Here is a 16,601-nt window from a genome sequence, read left to right on the forward strand (position 1 = left end):
ACTTTTTTTCCCCCAAAAAACTCGGGAAAATTGTCATTTTTTTTTATTTTATTTTATAAACTCTCTTGTCTGAAGTCAGAAGAAAGTCTGAGAAATTAAACAAAAGAAGTTTTTGAAAAATCATCCAATAGAATTTGAAAAAAGTGTAGGTGCAACAGTATCAGTAAATTTTCATTGTGCGGATGGGAACTCATGACTCTCATTAAGCAGCTCAGTGACAGTAAAAATAAACCCGAGTCATAATGTTAGGATACAGAAACTTATTACAGTACTAAGCTAGGTAAGATACGAGAAGGAAATGTACGATTAAACCTAGTTCACTTGAGACACTGATACATAGATGAATTCTACCAGATTTTATGAGTATAAAATACTTGTGCAAATTGTTTGATTAGACATTGCCAGTGAGTACCTCTTATATATTTTGTAACTCATATCTGAGTGTCGCCTGAATGGTAAATAATTTTAAATAGGTATCAAGCAACTACCTTTTTTTAGCGCAGGGAGGGTGGGGGGACTGAACTTGAAAATTCTCAACAGATCAGAAATATGTCTGATAGATCGAAGAACTAAAACAGTTACCTAGAAAAATTAGATATCCTGAAGGTAGGTGCACCGATAGCATCAAAGAAAAGAGAAAATGAGATAAAGTTTAAAAGAAATCAAATGTGAAATAGGTAAGGAGATTGTCTGGAAATTTTACCTGATTTTTGTGACTGACTACGGCTAGCATGTATAAGTACAAACATGGTTTGAAAGCAAAATGAAACTTTTTCTTTTAAGAACACAAGAAAATTCACACCATCAAGCCACTTCATTGTAAAAAAAATAGGTTGGAAAAATGTATAATGATGCTCCCTACATAATATTGTTAAGTACGTCTAACCAATGAACAAGCCTCAAAACAGGAACGACAAGATTTTCAACTTAGAACTGACGCAATACACACTGAAATATATCTACCTGCCAATATTGGACAACAACAACTGTTCAAACACCTGAAAATTAATTACCTATCTCCTTCATTACAGACCAATAGATCCACAATTCTAAAATGCATGTCCTCTGTTTGCTTAGAATGAGTAAATGATACTTAATCCATGTCTACTTTAAATTTGGGCAAAAGAATCCAGCATGGCAAAACACCAATAACAAGGTAAGAATAAGAATCACACTAACTCCTGACCTCGGAGGCTATTTTTTTTTTTCATTTGACAAATATGTATTTATGCACCTCCAAATTGTTCACCGAGTATTTCTGAAAGGACTACATTACTCTAAATTTTGTGCCCTAACAATGATCGGTCAGTCTTCAAAATAGTAAAACACGACACAAGAAAGCAAAACAAAATTCATGGTCTCAGAGTCTCACGATTGTTTTATTAGGAGGGCTATTTTTTGTGGAAGCCTTAGCTTAGCCGTACGTTTCCTCATAATTTTTGGAGGAAGAAAATATGTCACTATGTATAAATGCAGAGATGCAAATACAAGATTCTAAACAATGATAAATTTAGTAAGATTGGATGACTGACTTCACAAAGGATGAAGGCCATTGTTTTCTGAAAACCATGCTTTTAACAAGGAAATAAGTACGTGCAAGAATGCCCAATAAACAAAGAGCAGGATTACATTTAAGTACCTCCAAAATTTGAACTTTGACCATATATATTTGTACAAGTTGCCATGAAAATCTTTGCCAATTTCTGTGATCATTTTATTGGATACTAAGTGGGACTATAATTATTGCAAATGGTACAATGGACATTCACCTGGACAAAGAGTTGCGGATAAGATGATCAAACAAAGGTAATCGTAACAAAAATGAAGTCGCAATCTTTAGGAAGAAATGTCACATGGAGGAAGAACCTAAGATGCCAGGTGCTAAAAATTAAACAGTATCGAAAACAATGGGACAAAACGAGGGTACGATATCAAAACACCTTCGAATTTCGGTGTTTTGCAAATGATGTTCATATTAGAGACAAAACTCCATCTTATCATTTGCCGAAAACAGTTGATCCTCAAGAGAGGTAAGGAACTTCAAAGCTATCTTCTGAAGTAAATGAAAAATAGTGTTGACTGCTAAAGAAGTTACGTTGACTGCATGCAAGTGAAAAAGGCATGATAAGAGGAAATACGAAGCAGCTTTAGGCTGGCTGAGACACAACCTTAATGGCTCTCCACCTGCAGAAAGTTTGGGTCGGTGGATGTTGAATGCATGAAATCACATGAAAATACTTGAAAAGCTTAGGTGTAACGGAGAGTAAACAAAACCTGAACCGACTGATCCATATTAATCTCAGGAATAAGGAGCGAGTGCTGCTGATAAGATATAAATAAAGGTAATTATCGAGGACTCAAGTTGCTGGGCTGAGTGATTTAATCGACTCAATGATGAGGTAATTAATGGAGAAATGAGTCAAAGACATAGAACCAAGAAAAACATGACAGGATAATGACTTCGACAAAAACAAAAGCGCGATTCCGCTCTGGTGCCCTGAAATAATTGGTGCAAAATGTTGATAAGGCAACTAATTGCTGCAAAGTGAAAACAAAGCAAAACTGACGAGGAAATTGTTGATAAATACCTCAGGATTAGAATGATATACATGGTATCCAAATTATGACACTTCACACTTCACAAAACAATTTTGCACAACGCACACGACGATAAAACGGAACGCACGTCTTGGCTTCAACTTTCAAACTTGTGTTTGGATTCTCGAACAGCTGAGCGGTCTGCGTCAGCCATATTGAACATCAATAATGGACCGGTAGCGACAGCTAGCGGTGAATTCGGGAACTATGTCGCTCAATGTTTTGTTTACATATTAGCTGGCAGGAAACGGAAGGGGGGAGTTGAGATGGGAGCTGGGAGGAACGGATCCATACTGATGTAGTAAATGCCCTTCAGATTTTTTTATTCTCATCCTGTTGCCTTCCAAGTCCAGACAAGATTCTCTTTCCATTACTTTCTAAACAGTCGCAGTCGCGGAGAGTGACACTTAAAATCCTCCGGAATTCCACATTTCACGTCAAGACAAACACAGCGTAAGGGACGGGAATAATGTAATGGGTGGTTTTATGCCATGACGTTAATGTTTTTGAGGGACATAAAAAATTATTTTCTCCTATCCTGGACACCAAGTATAGGAAACGTGAAGTAAATAAAAAAATTCTCTGGGTTTGAGAAAGTGAGGAGGTTGACTCTAAACATTTTGGCTGATTTTTTTATTTTTTTTTATTTATTTATTTTTTTTTGTAAAACATGATGACGATTAATGGGAAAGAAAGGAGACGAATTTTTCGAGTTTTTCCCCTTTAAAATTGTTTAAAAGGTTTTTCATCCTTTTTAGAAATTGTTCTCTTGAATGAGAGTAATCAACACCAGGGGGAAAAAAACACATTGGATCTAGAGTCCAGAGTCTTAAAAACATCGACAAGAAAAAGTACTCTTGATTCAAATCAGAATCTAGCTTAAATCAGGAACCAAGCCTCTTAATTTAAGCGGATTTCGTTTTGATTCAAGCAAAAATCCAATTGAATCAAGAGTATTTTATCTTGTCAATGTTTTCAAGAGTCTGGACTCTAGATCCAATGTGTTTTTTTTTTTCCAGTTAACATTTTACAATCCCTATTTTTGAGAGTGGACCCCTACATATCTTCTCTTTCAGAGCGGCTCACCCTAATCGAGGGAATATCGATGGTGAAACTGCAAAAATACGTACCTCGGTTGCAGTGTTTCAAAATCTCTGCTCATATTTTATTTTTTAAGAGGAGAAACAACCAACATTAAAGCATGAAATTTTCACTGATTTTTCATCACACGGAGCATAAAAATCACTGAAGTTTTCAAGAAATGAAGTTTGGTAGTTTTCCGAGTAAAAAATAAAGTATGACAGGAGGTCTGCATCGCCGCAAACCAGGATATGCATTTCTGCAGTTTCGACATTGATATGTTCCTTCAAAAATAAGCCAGCTATTCTTGTATTCGCAGAATAATATAAATCAGGTAGTTTGATCAGAAATCAGCATCAAAATGCTAATAATTTGAAACCGTTCGGTTAAAAAAACAACGTCAATCGATTTTTTTAAAATTTTCTGGGGAAAAATTTCATCAGCCGATGAGAAGTCTGATTAAGCCTCAGGCTGAGGAGCTGAGTCTGGGTCTAAAACTCTGGGTCTACGGGCTGAGAGACCTCGAAACTATAAAAGTCCGATTCCTGGGGTTTATTTACTACTTAACTTTTCCGTCCCAAACCTCATCCGACCTAAAAGAAGAAGAAAAAATTGGTGGAATTGCGTTCCCTAAAATAAAAGATGATTGATTAAAGTTGTTTTTCAACCAAAGAACCTCAAAATATTACATTTTTCAGAGGGCACATTTTTAGCGTTTTTTTCCAAGGAACACACAACACACAACTACGTTTTCCAATTTTATACTTTAAACGACATTCGTGTAGAATAAGACGGGACAAGTCATTTTATGTTATTTCTCAGTCAATTTAAGCAGCGCAATCAATGTTTTGGACAGTAACTAGTAAGTAACGCACTGATACAACTATTCGTACTCCATGGACGCGCGTATTGCATATAAAAAAAATGGAAGGCGCTCCGGTCACTCTAATTCTTTCGTCTCCTGACCACGCAAATGAATTAGGTTTCCACCACCACTAGTAAGTAACGCTATGATACAACTATTCGTACTCTAAGGTCGCGCGTGTTGCATATAAAAAAATGGAAGGCGCTCCAGTCACTTTAATTCTTTCGTCTCTTGACCACGCAAATGCACTTGGTTTCCACCACCACTAGTAAGTAACGCAATGATACAACTATTCGCACGCTATGGACGCGCGTGTTGCATATAAAAAAATGGAAAGCGCTCCGATCACTCTACTTCTTTCGTCTCTGGACCACGCAAATGCATATGGTTTCCACCACCATCTTTTCAGTTAATTTTATATCAATTTTCTGGAAAATTATTTCGGTAGTATGATTCAAATTTTAGCACAGTAAAGTAATACACATGTGTACATTCTTAGTTGCATAATGTTTGCAGCGTGGGCAGCTTTACAAGACATAGGCGCCCGTTTCGTATGAAATGCCGCAATTTTCGGTTCATTGAGAAATGAACCTCTCGCACACACTGGCCAAAGAGCTAACTTACTAGCAAGATCGTTTGCGCCTTTGGCCGAGACCACATTGTTCCCACGTACCACTTTTGGGAGCGCCACTATCCTGCAGAGAACTACCGTATTTACTGCCCTTTTTATTGGGCAGTGGTGCAAGGGTGGTGTGAGATGGATCGTTAACTCCTCACGAATGGCCCGATAAAGTCCAGAATCCCCCGTAAAAACCACCCTTGGTTCACGCTCAATCGATACTTCCCCAATAAGTTTTATGGGTGCAAATTTAATAAACCGCAGTTCGATGTACGGACTCAACCATTTCCTTCTCACATGACTGTTGTAAAATATCGATTTACTCCAATAGATCGTATTCGACAGTGGTTCGATACATTGTTTGGTTCAAAACAACCAATCTACAGGTTCTATATCGTTGGACGCCACCGTAAACGCGCCGTGCTAAGGAAAAACGTTGTATGAGCCCCTAGACGTTGCCAAATTTCCTGCTACTAAACCCGGATTTTTATAGAAAAATATCAAGGAGTTTCTCCAAATTTTTCAGAGAATTTCCCTCGCAATTCAACCCTAATTCTAATCTAAAAAATTCCAAACAAAACTATTCACGACTTTCCTTAAAAAAAGTAACGCTTTATTGGAGAAAATTTGGCCACTATCAAATGGACCGTGATAAGCAGAAAGGAACCAAGACATATCAACTATTGCCAAATTTAACTGGGCGATTTAATTTTTTACTTGAGAGCGTTTGTGCGGATCCCTTTGAAAATGTTACGGAATTTGCTTCTCGCTACGGAGGAAATTCACTGAAATTTGCACAAAGATCCGCACAGCCGTTTTCATGTGTGAAAGTAAATTGCCCAATTAAATTGGCAATAGCTGATGTGGCTTTGTTCCTTTCTGTTATACGCGATCCAACCATGCACAACTTTCCTGTGAAATGCATGTTTTAGCTGGGGACATTTGGCAACTCTCGAATGTACATACGGCATTTTTCCCTAGCTCGGCAGTGTAGCGGTGTGATCCATCTTCGTGTCCGCTCTTCGGTGACGCGGCGCCGCGGGAAATTCTCTCGGGTCCGGATCCGGGATTCGGGGTTCGAGGTCCGGGGTCCGGGTCGCCGCGAACTCGGGCAAGGGGCAATTAAACTCATTTCGCAGCTCGTAAAACAATTAGCGGGCGCCGCCACCGAAGATTCGCGACAGGACACCCGGGCGACTGCTCCTTCGCGCGTGCCCGCTGCCCACCCGCCGCGTTGCCGTCACGCGCCGCCGCGTCCTATGACGTCATCCCGTTTTTTATACAGCTAGAATACCTTTATAGACAGAGTGTGGCCATTTCTGTACCGGTTTTTCATTGGTTGCGAGAAAATAAGCTGACACGATGTTCTTACGGCCGTAAATAAACTAACAAGATGACTGATATTAGAGTCCCTTTATACTGAGAGTCAAGACAATATGAATCTGTCGCAGGCAATTAGTCAAATCAGGCATTTAGTCAAATGCCTAGGCAAATAGTCAAGAAATGTAAGAAACTAACGAAGTTTACTATTTGCCTAGGCATTTGACTAAATGCCTAGGCGCTTGATTAAATGCCTAGGCATTTTATTAAATGCCTGAGCATTTGACAAAATGCCGAGAGGTGATCAGGCACATTGTCAAATGAACGGACCGGGGCTAGAGGTGCTTCCATCGCATTTTGAACCGATCACCGTACACGGCTCTGTTTGGTTTCGGAACCGAAAATGGGTCTTGGAAGCACCAATATACCATCCTCCATTCTTGCTAAATTAACGACTGAAGAAGATTTTGAAAACTTGCAGAACAAAGGGAATGAAGAAAGAAAACGCTCTAGGGATTCAAATGAGCCGGAACCATCGGATGCACCTGTAGAAAAAGCTGCTAGATTGGAAGATGACATAAATGATGTCCCTTGCTGTAACTGTCAGACAGGTGGTAAAACTGAACAGTGATCGACATGTCCTAATGTCTGCCATGCACAATGTGGGCAAACTACCCTCGAAGACGGGCAAACATCCCTTACCTTCCTTTGTAACTTATGCCAGAATGAAATAGTAATTCGTCAGACACGTTCTGAAACTCATGAAAGGCAAAAAGATGCAGTAGCTGGCATGGCAGAATCAAGTAAAAAACTGTTTGATGATTTACAAATAGAAGACAAAGTTATTTTAGCCGTCCCAAAAGTCGATAGAGGGCCGCTTGATCATCAGAATGTACAAGGTTTCGTAACAGATATTCGTAACGGAGTTTACCAAGTCGGAACTATTGGTGGAATCATAAAAAAATTGGTGCGCCAGACCTGACCTTCGACGAATCGACTGTGTTGATTTCGACTTTTCACAAATTCCGCGAGAAAAATTCATATCGATCCGTAAGGCGGTTGCAGCCGGCTCTATGTTTGGCGGCCAAGGTGTTATGAAGTGTTCCTGTAAGCCAAGCAATTTGACTATTTGCCTGATTTTTAACGAGTTTCACTATTTGCCTAAAGGCCATACGGCATTTAGTCAAATGCCTAGGCTCTTCATCAAATGCCTAGGCACTTTATCAACTGCCTAGGCGAATAGCCAAAGTGGGTTTTCGGTAAAATTTGACTATTTGCCTAGGCATTTGACTAAATGCCTGATTTGACTAATTGCCTGCGACAAATCCATTTCTGATTGGTTCCCGTATTTTAGGCCTTCACAGTGTCATAAACGGTAATAGAGATTACATTTTCAGCGATTGCAAAGATTATAATCTGGAATGGACCAGGGAATTACGGGTTCGGCAAGGAACAAAAGGAATGAGAGAAGGAACGGAGAAAGGAATTTGAGAATGGGCCGATCAAAGATTACAAAAGACGTTCAATTTCTGTAATCTTTGTTCCCGTTTGTGACTCCATGAGGGGATGTTGTCTTGACTCTCAGTATAAAGGAACTCTACTCTAGCTGTTATCAGCAAGCAAGTTTGAGGTTATGCACATCTTATATCCTACTGAGATAAAGGAGGACGACGAGTGACGAGGACTTGAGATGAAAAAGAGAAGCCCTCGGCGCGGCGCGGCGGTCGGCATGTAACACATATTAGCTCCTACAAGACTGCATAAATACTTCACGCATTGCATTAAACACTGAGCGGTCAGCAGCAGCGGTTGGCGTGAAACGCATGGCGCCAACAAGACTGCATGAATACTTCACGCATTGCGCCAAATACAGTGCGGTCAGCGCGGCGGAAATTAAATTTATTAAACCACCTTAAGTTTGTTCTTTCATAATTTTTTCGTTCAATACTTGTAAATGAAAGACTTGTCCACACAGAGATAGGTTTACGGAACTTAATTTCCGCGCAAAGTTTCGTAAACTTTTGCTAGTAGTGTTGACAGGGCTTTCGCAAAAAATGTGTCCAACACGAGTAAACGCATCTTATGCACCCCTCCCCCTCTGGCACGTTCACTTGATGTTTTTTATTGATGTTTCGGAACGAATGAGAAGGGGACGGCAAAATATAGGCGGCCCATGGGCGGCAAGTAGGTAAATCCGGCCCTGGTTAGTTAGTTATGTTAGGAAGCTTTTCGGTCGAAAACAAAGCTTTTATGGGGTAAAATCTCAGCAGCTGACATTACTCGAGGGTTAAGACTGTTGTTGATACTATGATTCAGCGATCAGTCGTGATAAATCGTCGCTAATGCACAAGGTATCCCATACTATCCGTACCAGGCTTGTCTGCCACCAAAGCAAGTTTATATTGATTTAATTTTTATTTTTTGGTAAATGCGAGGTAAAAATGCCTTCGTCGGACAGACTGATGATGTCTTGTCGTAGGTTATGACTAGAAGAGTATATAGATGTTACTTCAGAAAACACAATATTCGTTTCCACAAGATGTTTATCAAGCAACAGCCCGTTCATTCGAAAAATTATTCAGCACGTATGTCGGTCTTCGTGCGAAGCATGACCTTTACCACAAAACCCCGGAAAACTTCAGCGAAAGGTCTCGCGATGAAACAAATGCCAGCTCGAAAAATGCGGGCCTTTGTCAGGCTGGAAAAGTGCGCGATCGTTGCAGCATTCCGAGTTGTATTATTTTTTTGTTGAGCGAGAAGAAAATTCGCTCTGATATAATTTTCCAACTGGCATTCCGAACACTAAGGCAATCGGGAAGAATGTATCCGGTGTCCTCTACTTCTCACATGCTGTGCATATCAGCGAGAAAACTGCGCAATTGACGCACTTTAAACACCCGGCATGGTTTTGAAATAATAAATAAGCGCACAGTGTGACACCATTGCATTTTTAATGTTACTATATCTAATTCGAACTGCATTTTACAAAAAGGAGCTAATATCCATAAAAACACCTATTTGCAAGTAGAGTACCTCTAGAGACAGAGTATGACCATTTCTGTGCCGGTTTTTCATTGGTCGCGAGAAAGAAGGCTGACACGATGTTCTTACGGCTGAGAATTTCACGAAAAAGTCAATGGAACCACTCCTAACCTTTTTTGTTTCATATTTCAAAAAATATAAGCTTTTAAAGTTTCCAAATTTTGTCCGGCTTCTTCTATTGGCTCGATCCACTGTGCGTCGGCAGGAAATTCATAATTAAATTGATATGAACTTGGGGGTTCGTTCAATCATTAATTACGCTATGCCGAAATTCGGAATTCCAGGCCCCTCTGCCTGGATAGGGATGATTCAACATGAAAAATAACGCAAGTCTACCGGTTCAGAGCGTTGCATAGCGTTGAACTTGATCACGGTTCCCCTCATATTTGAGCGTAACGCAGACTCCAAGCCCCCCTCCCTCCTCTTCCCCTAATTATGTAACGTAATACTGGAAAGGAAGCAAACAGGCGGAACAAGCCTCCCGAACGACAACGCCGCACAGTGGCTCGAGTCAATAAGAGAGGTCGGAAATGAAATTTTTGACTAAATCTGCGAATTTTGATGTTTATTTCGTCACATTTTAAACTTTAAGGGTCGTCCTTGAGGAAAATTTTACGAGAAAACCAATGGAACCACTTTGAGTACTTCAAAGTTGCATATAAGCTGAGTTATAATCGTTTAAAATTTCCAAATTTCGTCTGACCGCTCCTATTGACTCCATCCACTGTGAGCTGTACAGTGGAACGAGTCAACAGAAGAAGTCGGACGTGAAATTTTTCACAAAAATTGCAAATTTTAATGTATATTTCGTCACATTTTTAATTTCAAGGGGTGCAATTAGCAGGAAATTTTACGAGGGACTACTGAGGCCACTTTTAGAACCTCAAAGTTTTGTATGAACGGAGTTATAAGCGTTTAAAATATCCAAATTTTGTCCGTCCTCCCCCACTGACTCGATCCACCGTGCGCCGATCCTGGGCGACCGTGACCTTAAAATGATGAGATGACGAGGAGAAATTGCCGAATTCAGGTCAGTCTGGCTCAATAAAATTCGATAAAACACTTCACTGTGAACGCTGCCGTGAGAAGAGGCGCTCCAAGAGCACACGGGAAGGGGATGGGGGAGGGGGTGTGGTGTGGGCGAGGGTGGAAAGGAGCGCACGGCATGAGGTGGGGGGGGGGATATGTGCGACCGCTTTCGGTTTACTCCCCGAACAAAAAAATCGCCGGGGTTTCCGGGATTCCGGGGAATCTCGGCCCCGCGGTTCCTAATCCTTTATTTCTCCTTCATTTCTCCGGGTAGGCAACCGGTCAGGCAAGCGCTATCGCCATTCTAATTTTCTTGTACCCCTCCTCTTCACCGGGATCGGAAGTGAGTCGTTTTCGTTGAATAATTGGTAAATGAGCCGTATGTGAAGTAGGACTTCTATACTGCCTTGCTAAGGAAGAACGCCGAATGAACACTCGAGAGTTGCCAAATTTCCTTCGATAAAATGTTCATTTCTGAGCTACACGGGAAAAAAAAACACATTGGATATAGAGTCCAGACTCTTGAAAACATTGACAAGAAAAGGACTCTTGATTCAATCAGATTTAAGCTTGAATCAAAAGGAACTCCGCTACAATTAAGAAGCTTGGTTCTTGATTTAAGCTTAAATCTGATTGAATCAAGAGTATTTTTTCTCATCGATGTTTTTAAGAGTCTGGACTCTAGATCCAATGTGTTTTTTTCCAGTGTAGGTCAGTCAAACAAACAATAAAGCTATCCCAACCTAATTTGAAAGAACCCGAGTAACAAAATGCTTCAATTTTCATTATTAGGCGAATTTCATTTGATTTTTTTGTCCAACATGTTGTTTATCAACCATCATTAGGCGAGAAACAGTGTTGACCTCCAAAACTTTTGCCTCACTCGATTAGGTCCTTAAATTGTTAATGCGAGTTCAAATTATATCGCATCTGTTCTTCATAAACGCGTCCATGTACTTGATTCCCTCGCGCTGAAGCTAAGCTCGGCCTTTGAAAAGGATGCGCAATAATCGTTACCCCAAACGACCAGACCGGTTGGAACATTTCAACCTTTTCCGGTGCGAGTTGTGTGAGCCGCGATTTACGTTGAACGGCTCCTCGGGCGAATGCCCTGTGCCCAATGCCGCCGTGCTACGGGAAAAACGTCGTATGAGCCTTCAGGAGTGGCCAAATTTTTCCTAGTAAAACATCAATTTTTGAGGAAGGTCACGAGTATTTTTCTTTGAAATTTCCACAAATTTTAGATCATATCCAGAATAAAATTCCCTGAAAAATTGAAAGCGAAATATCCAAAAGATTCCTCGAAAATTCGTATATTGTCGAAGGAAATTTGGCAGCGTCTGATGGCTCATACGGCGTTCTTCCTCAGCGCGGCAGGATGGCCGGAGCTTTTCGGCGGTTCGTCGGGAAAGCGTGGAAAAAGCTCCGCGGTTCGGAAGCGAGGCGTGAATCGACTATCGATTTTTCCCCATTTGAAGCTAGGATAAAGAATCGATTAGTAAGGCGTTCGTTGCGAGCACCCATTCCATCGATCCTTTTCCATAGGTTTAAATGGCAGATCAATCGATATATCGCTGGTGCGGTTGGCGCGGGAACTAATGGCGCGCGGCCGGGGCTGGCGGTCGTGAGTGAACATTCTTGAGGACTGTAATTGCTCCGGCTGTGGAGACTTTGAGAGGTTTCCTCGACCCTCACTCCGCGCAACATTTTAAGAAAACAGCAACATACCCTGCTGCCGCTTTTCATCGACTTCCATTTCCTCGGAAAATCCATACAGGCAATCGACTAATCCTCCCCAGAGTCCTTAAGAATAGCGCCGGGTCCGAAATGAAACCGACCAAAATTGAAAAGGAAAAAGACCTATTTTAATTGGATTGCATTTTGCAAAAAGGAACCAGGAGCATTGCAATGTTGCTAAGATTGAGCAACTTCTTCTGTCTTGGAAGAAAAACCTGATTATCCATTAACAGTCTCTATTTTACTCGCTAAAAACTGTAAATTTAAAACAAAAATTACCCTGTAAATTTCATATTTTTTCATGGGTTCAGTAATTGCTTTGCAAAGGATGGAAATGCACAATCTTAGCGTCATTGCAATTCTTCTGGTTCCTTTTTGCAAAATGCAATCCAATTGAAAAGGAAAGAGGCCTATTTTAACTGGATTGCATTTTACAAAAAGGAACCAGAGGCATTGTAATGATGTTAAGATTGTGCTACATCATCTTATGCGATAAAATTACTGAAAAAATGAAAAAAATATGAAATTTACACGGTAATTTTTGTCTAAAATTTACAGTTTTTAGCGAGTAAATAGAAACTGTTAATACATATGTTGTTATGGATATGTTGGGAGTTTGGGACATTCGTCCCAAACCATTCGTAAGTTATTCCTCTCAGCTTTGATATCAGTAATTCGATTAAACGTCTCTACAAACTGAGGTTCGTTCTGTGCATCTTAGCTTAATCCCCCTAAATTTTAGCCTACCCTCTTTGATATTCACCTGTGTTTATCCTCCTATCAGTATAGGAAAATTGATGGCTCATGCGTTGTTTACGAAATGGACCAGACATGCTAGAATTACGCTTCGTCCAAACCTCAAGCATCGATAGAACGAATAATAAATTTCAGGCAGATCGGCCGGACTCTCAACTCGACTATAGAAATTAGTTTTTAGACGTATATATAGAAAACTGTGGCAACACTAGCTATGGGAAGACTTGCAATGCAAACAGAGTCTCTTATTTGCATCAAACTCCAGCTCAGGCTCGGACCTTCCGAGAACCCTTCCCCCCACCCTCCACTACATCGGGGGAGGAACAATGCGTTAGTTGCGCATGTCATGTAGTCGTGTTTGGATGTTCGGAACTTCTTAATTAGCGATATTAATGAGATCTGTTCAATTGTCGAGTTTATGTCCAGTATCGATGGAGGTCACCCTCGGAAAACAAGTACCAGTGGCGTGGCGTGCTTTGCGATATATCGATAGATTTGCCACTTAAATCTATGGAAAAGGATCGATTATCAAGGTGTTTGCAACGAACACCTTGATAATCGATTCTTTACTATAGCTTCAAATGGAAAAATATCGATAATTGATCCTTCACGCCACGCCACTGACAAGTACTCAGCCGAGCTGAAACCGTAGATAGGTCATTCCGGTATTGGTGACGACTAGAAGTATTTCCAAAATTACCCACAAGCCTTATTATAGTCTTTTCTGATTTCAGGATCGGAATTCAAAACGAATCCAAAATAATTATAGTGTTGGTAAAAATGCTTTGAGAAGTGTATTACGAATATTTTGGCACAAAAAACGTCAAATATGTCGAATCAAACCAGGTCTAGGACGTCTTGACGTTTTTAAAAAAATAAAGTTTTGCGAAAAAATTACCTTGTGGTTTTTCCCCCATTCATGATTTAACGAAAATTATTTTATAAACCTCCATGCAGTTCAGTCCTTTTTCCTGTAAATGACCATATTTATAGACTGATTCCGATCAAAATCACAAAAAAATTATCGACTAGATAATCATTTATATATTGCCTGATTCAAATTGGATATAATCGAGACCTAACTCATTGTTAATGGAGGGTACCTGCAGTTAAGTCGCGTTCTCCCTTTATAAGTGGTTAAGATATTATAATCAGTGAAGCACCGATTTATAGTTCATTGAAAGGAAGAAAAAATCAATAATACTGAATTTCCCATCTAACAGTTTTTCCTCTAGGGAACGGGTCCTCACCCGATTGAAAAAAAAATGGTCTTCGTGTCTTCACTCTTTGTGTTTCACTCTCATCAGACGCGCCTTCATTTTGCTCGGATAGGCCAACTACCATCCCTCGTGTCAAAATAGTTGCGTGTCCTGTTTTTCGCCACAAATGAAGGCGGTTTCGTTGAGAGGTGATTGCATTATGCAACAATCGGAGGGGTGCACCTTCGAAGGAATAAAAAAACCTGAAAAATTGTTGATGCAAATAATAATGGGAAAACGTACCTCTGCGAAGTCTGTCGACGCTTTCAAATCGCTCTTCGACCTTGTTGCGCAGGACTTTGATGTCGAATGGTGGTGAGAAGCCATGGTCAACACTGCGACTTTTACTCCTGGAAATAAAAATGAAGGAAGTTATGTAGAAAATATGCTAGTTGTACGTAAAATACTTTTGGAAAGCCCTTGTTTTTTATTAGATTCATCAACCATTTGTCCCGATGAATTAATATAATTAAATTTAATTGCATTGCTTAGAACACGGTTGGCGATGATTTGATAAAGTATTAGATGCACATGCACATTTCCATAAAATAAATTAATCAATAAATCGATAGACAGATGATTGAATAGATAAATAGTGCTAGTTTATAAGCAGTATGGCTCCAAGGCAAATATTAGCTTTGTAAATCAATAAATAAATTAATTAATGGTTAATTATTGAGGTGGAAAAACCGAAAGAAAAACAAGAATTGAAGTAGTTGAGAGAAAAGACCCTTTTGATAAATACGGTTATTTACCTCCGCTCCATATATCAAATGGACGTATTTCTGTCAAACGGAACTAAGCGCCATGGAAAAGCATTGCGAGTATAGGACAGAATGAGCCCAACGCCCGGTTCCGCCGCCAATCAAAGGTCGCCTCTACCTTCCTCCCCCTTTTGCGCTTAGTTCCGTTTGACAGAAATACGTCCAAATTGAAGTGACTTAAAATTGAAAAAAGAAACATCAAATTTAGGAAAATAAAACAGCAGAGGGGGAAGAGAAAAAAGAAAAAAAAAACGCCATGCTTCATAAGATTCGGAATTATTTTGGACCCTACTCAAATAATATTCTTGAAAAAAACTTAGCTCACACCAGTGGCTAGATTTTTAAACTCGCTAGCGATAGAGGAGAGTTCTGCTTGTTGCAGCACACGAGAAAGCAGGGGTCGCAGGTTAGTCATGCGAGGTCTTTATATCCTTTGCAAACAAAATTGTAAACTGTAAGCTTGAAGTGGCTAAGGTAGCCAATCTCTCAGATATCTTGTATCTAATCCTGCGCTTCAAAATAACTGCTGCGCCCTTCCTAAGTTTTGAATTTTTCAGGAGAACTGAAATGCCGAGGAAATAAAAGAAAAGCCCTCGCGCCTTATTTAAGCCAATGATGTGAAAGTATTAATCAATTATGAAAACTGAAAACTCTCCGCAGTAATTTGATAAGCGCGAAACGTACGGAAAATTGCCCGAGATGACTTGTAAATTTAATATCAACCGTGCTGGCTGATAATCCTTCTCCTTAAAACTTTGCACTCACGAAATAAGGCCCCTTTTCGCGGAAACGATCGCCGTATTCATTTCGCAGAAGGAATGTTCACCCTAACTTCACGACAACCCTGGCAAATTGGCGAGAGCCAACTTTAATTTCTCTGTCTTAAGCGCCACTATTTTCTCTGTGAAGTTCCGCCTCGCCCGTTCTCTCAGTGCCGAGCAGGCCTCTTGACTTGCCGCGAATAGATTACTTCTCCGATAAACGCCTGAATGTGAAAGTTTACTTCATGAACTTCGTTGCGCAACTGAGTGTTTCCTCGATAAATTAAAAGAGCAGCGGTACAAACATTTGAGAAACAAAGGATTACGGTGCTTCGAAAACAATTGAGGAGGTCGATGGCAAAACGGCTTTGTGCCATTCAGGTCTTTTTCTTCGTGCTCTAATTTTTAAGGGGCCTGTTGCAAACTTCAGCTTGAGCAAAAACGAGAGTATTGTTCCCTGCGGAAAATGGCTCAAAAATCACGAAAAGCGCATGAGGAAAATTTTAAATACACTCCTAACTTCACAACCTCCGTTTAAAATACCTATGAGTTTTTTTTTCAAATTGAATATTGCGTGGCATCCTCTTACGGAAGGGTGATGGAACGACTCCTCCAACGAAATGTTCACCTGTTCTACAGTATCCTTTTGCAGCCGGAAACTTGAAAATACGCATATTTCTTACGCAGACTTTAAAGTTAGGAGTGTATTTCAAAGTTTCCCGATGAGCTCATGGTGAATTTTGGGCTATTTTCAGAAAAAAAAAAAAAAAA

The 16,601-nt window shown here is 40.1% G+C and overlaps 1 protein-coding gene across 12 annotated transcripts in view; it reads right to left on the reverse strand.

Moving 5' to 3' along the window:
* mtd (TLD domain-containing protein mustard) overlaps positions 1-16,601 on the reverse strand; it is a 573,843-nt gene that overhangs the window by 151,826 nt on the left and 405,416 nt on the right. For 11 of the 12 annotated variants that reach the window (XM_072302178.1, XM_072302170.1, XM_072302172.1 and 8 more), the window contains one exon: positions 14,549-14,655. In XM_072302178.1, the coding sequence (XP_072158279.1) occupies positions 14,549-14,655 (107 nt within the window). Of the gene's footprint in view, positions 1-2,588; positions 2,749-14,548; positions 14,656-16,601 lie in introns of those variants that run through there. The other variant, XM_072302180.1, reaches the window with a different exon arrangement.

This window comes from Bemisia tabaci, chromosome 7, assembly GCF_918797505.1.
Source record: "Bemisia tabaci chromosome 7, PGI_BMITA_v3".
Taxonomy (NCBI): Eukaryota; Metazoa; Arthropoda; class Insecta; order Hemiptera; family Aleyrodidae; genus Bemisia; species Bemisia tabaci.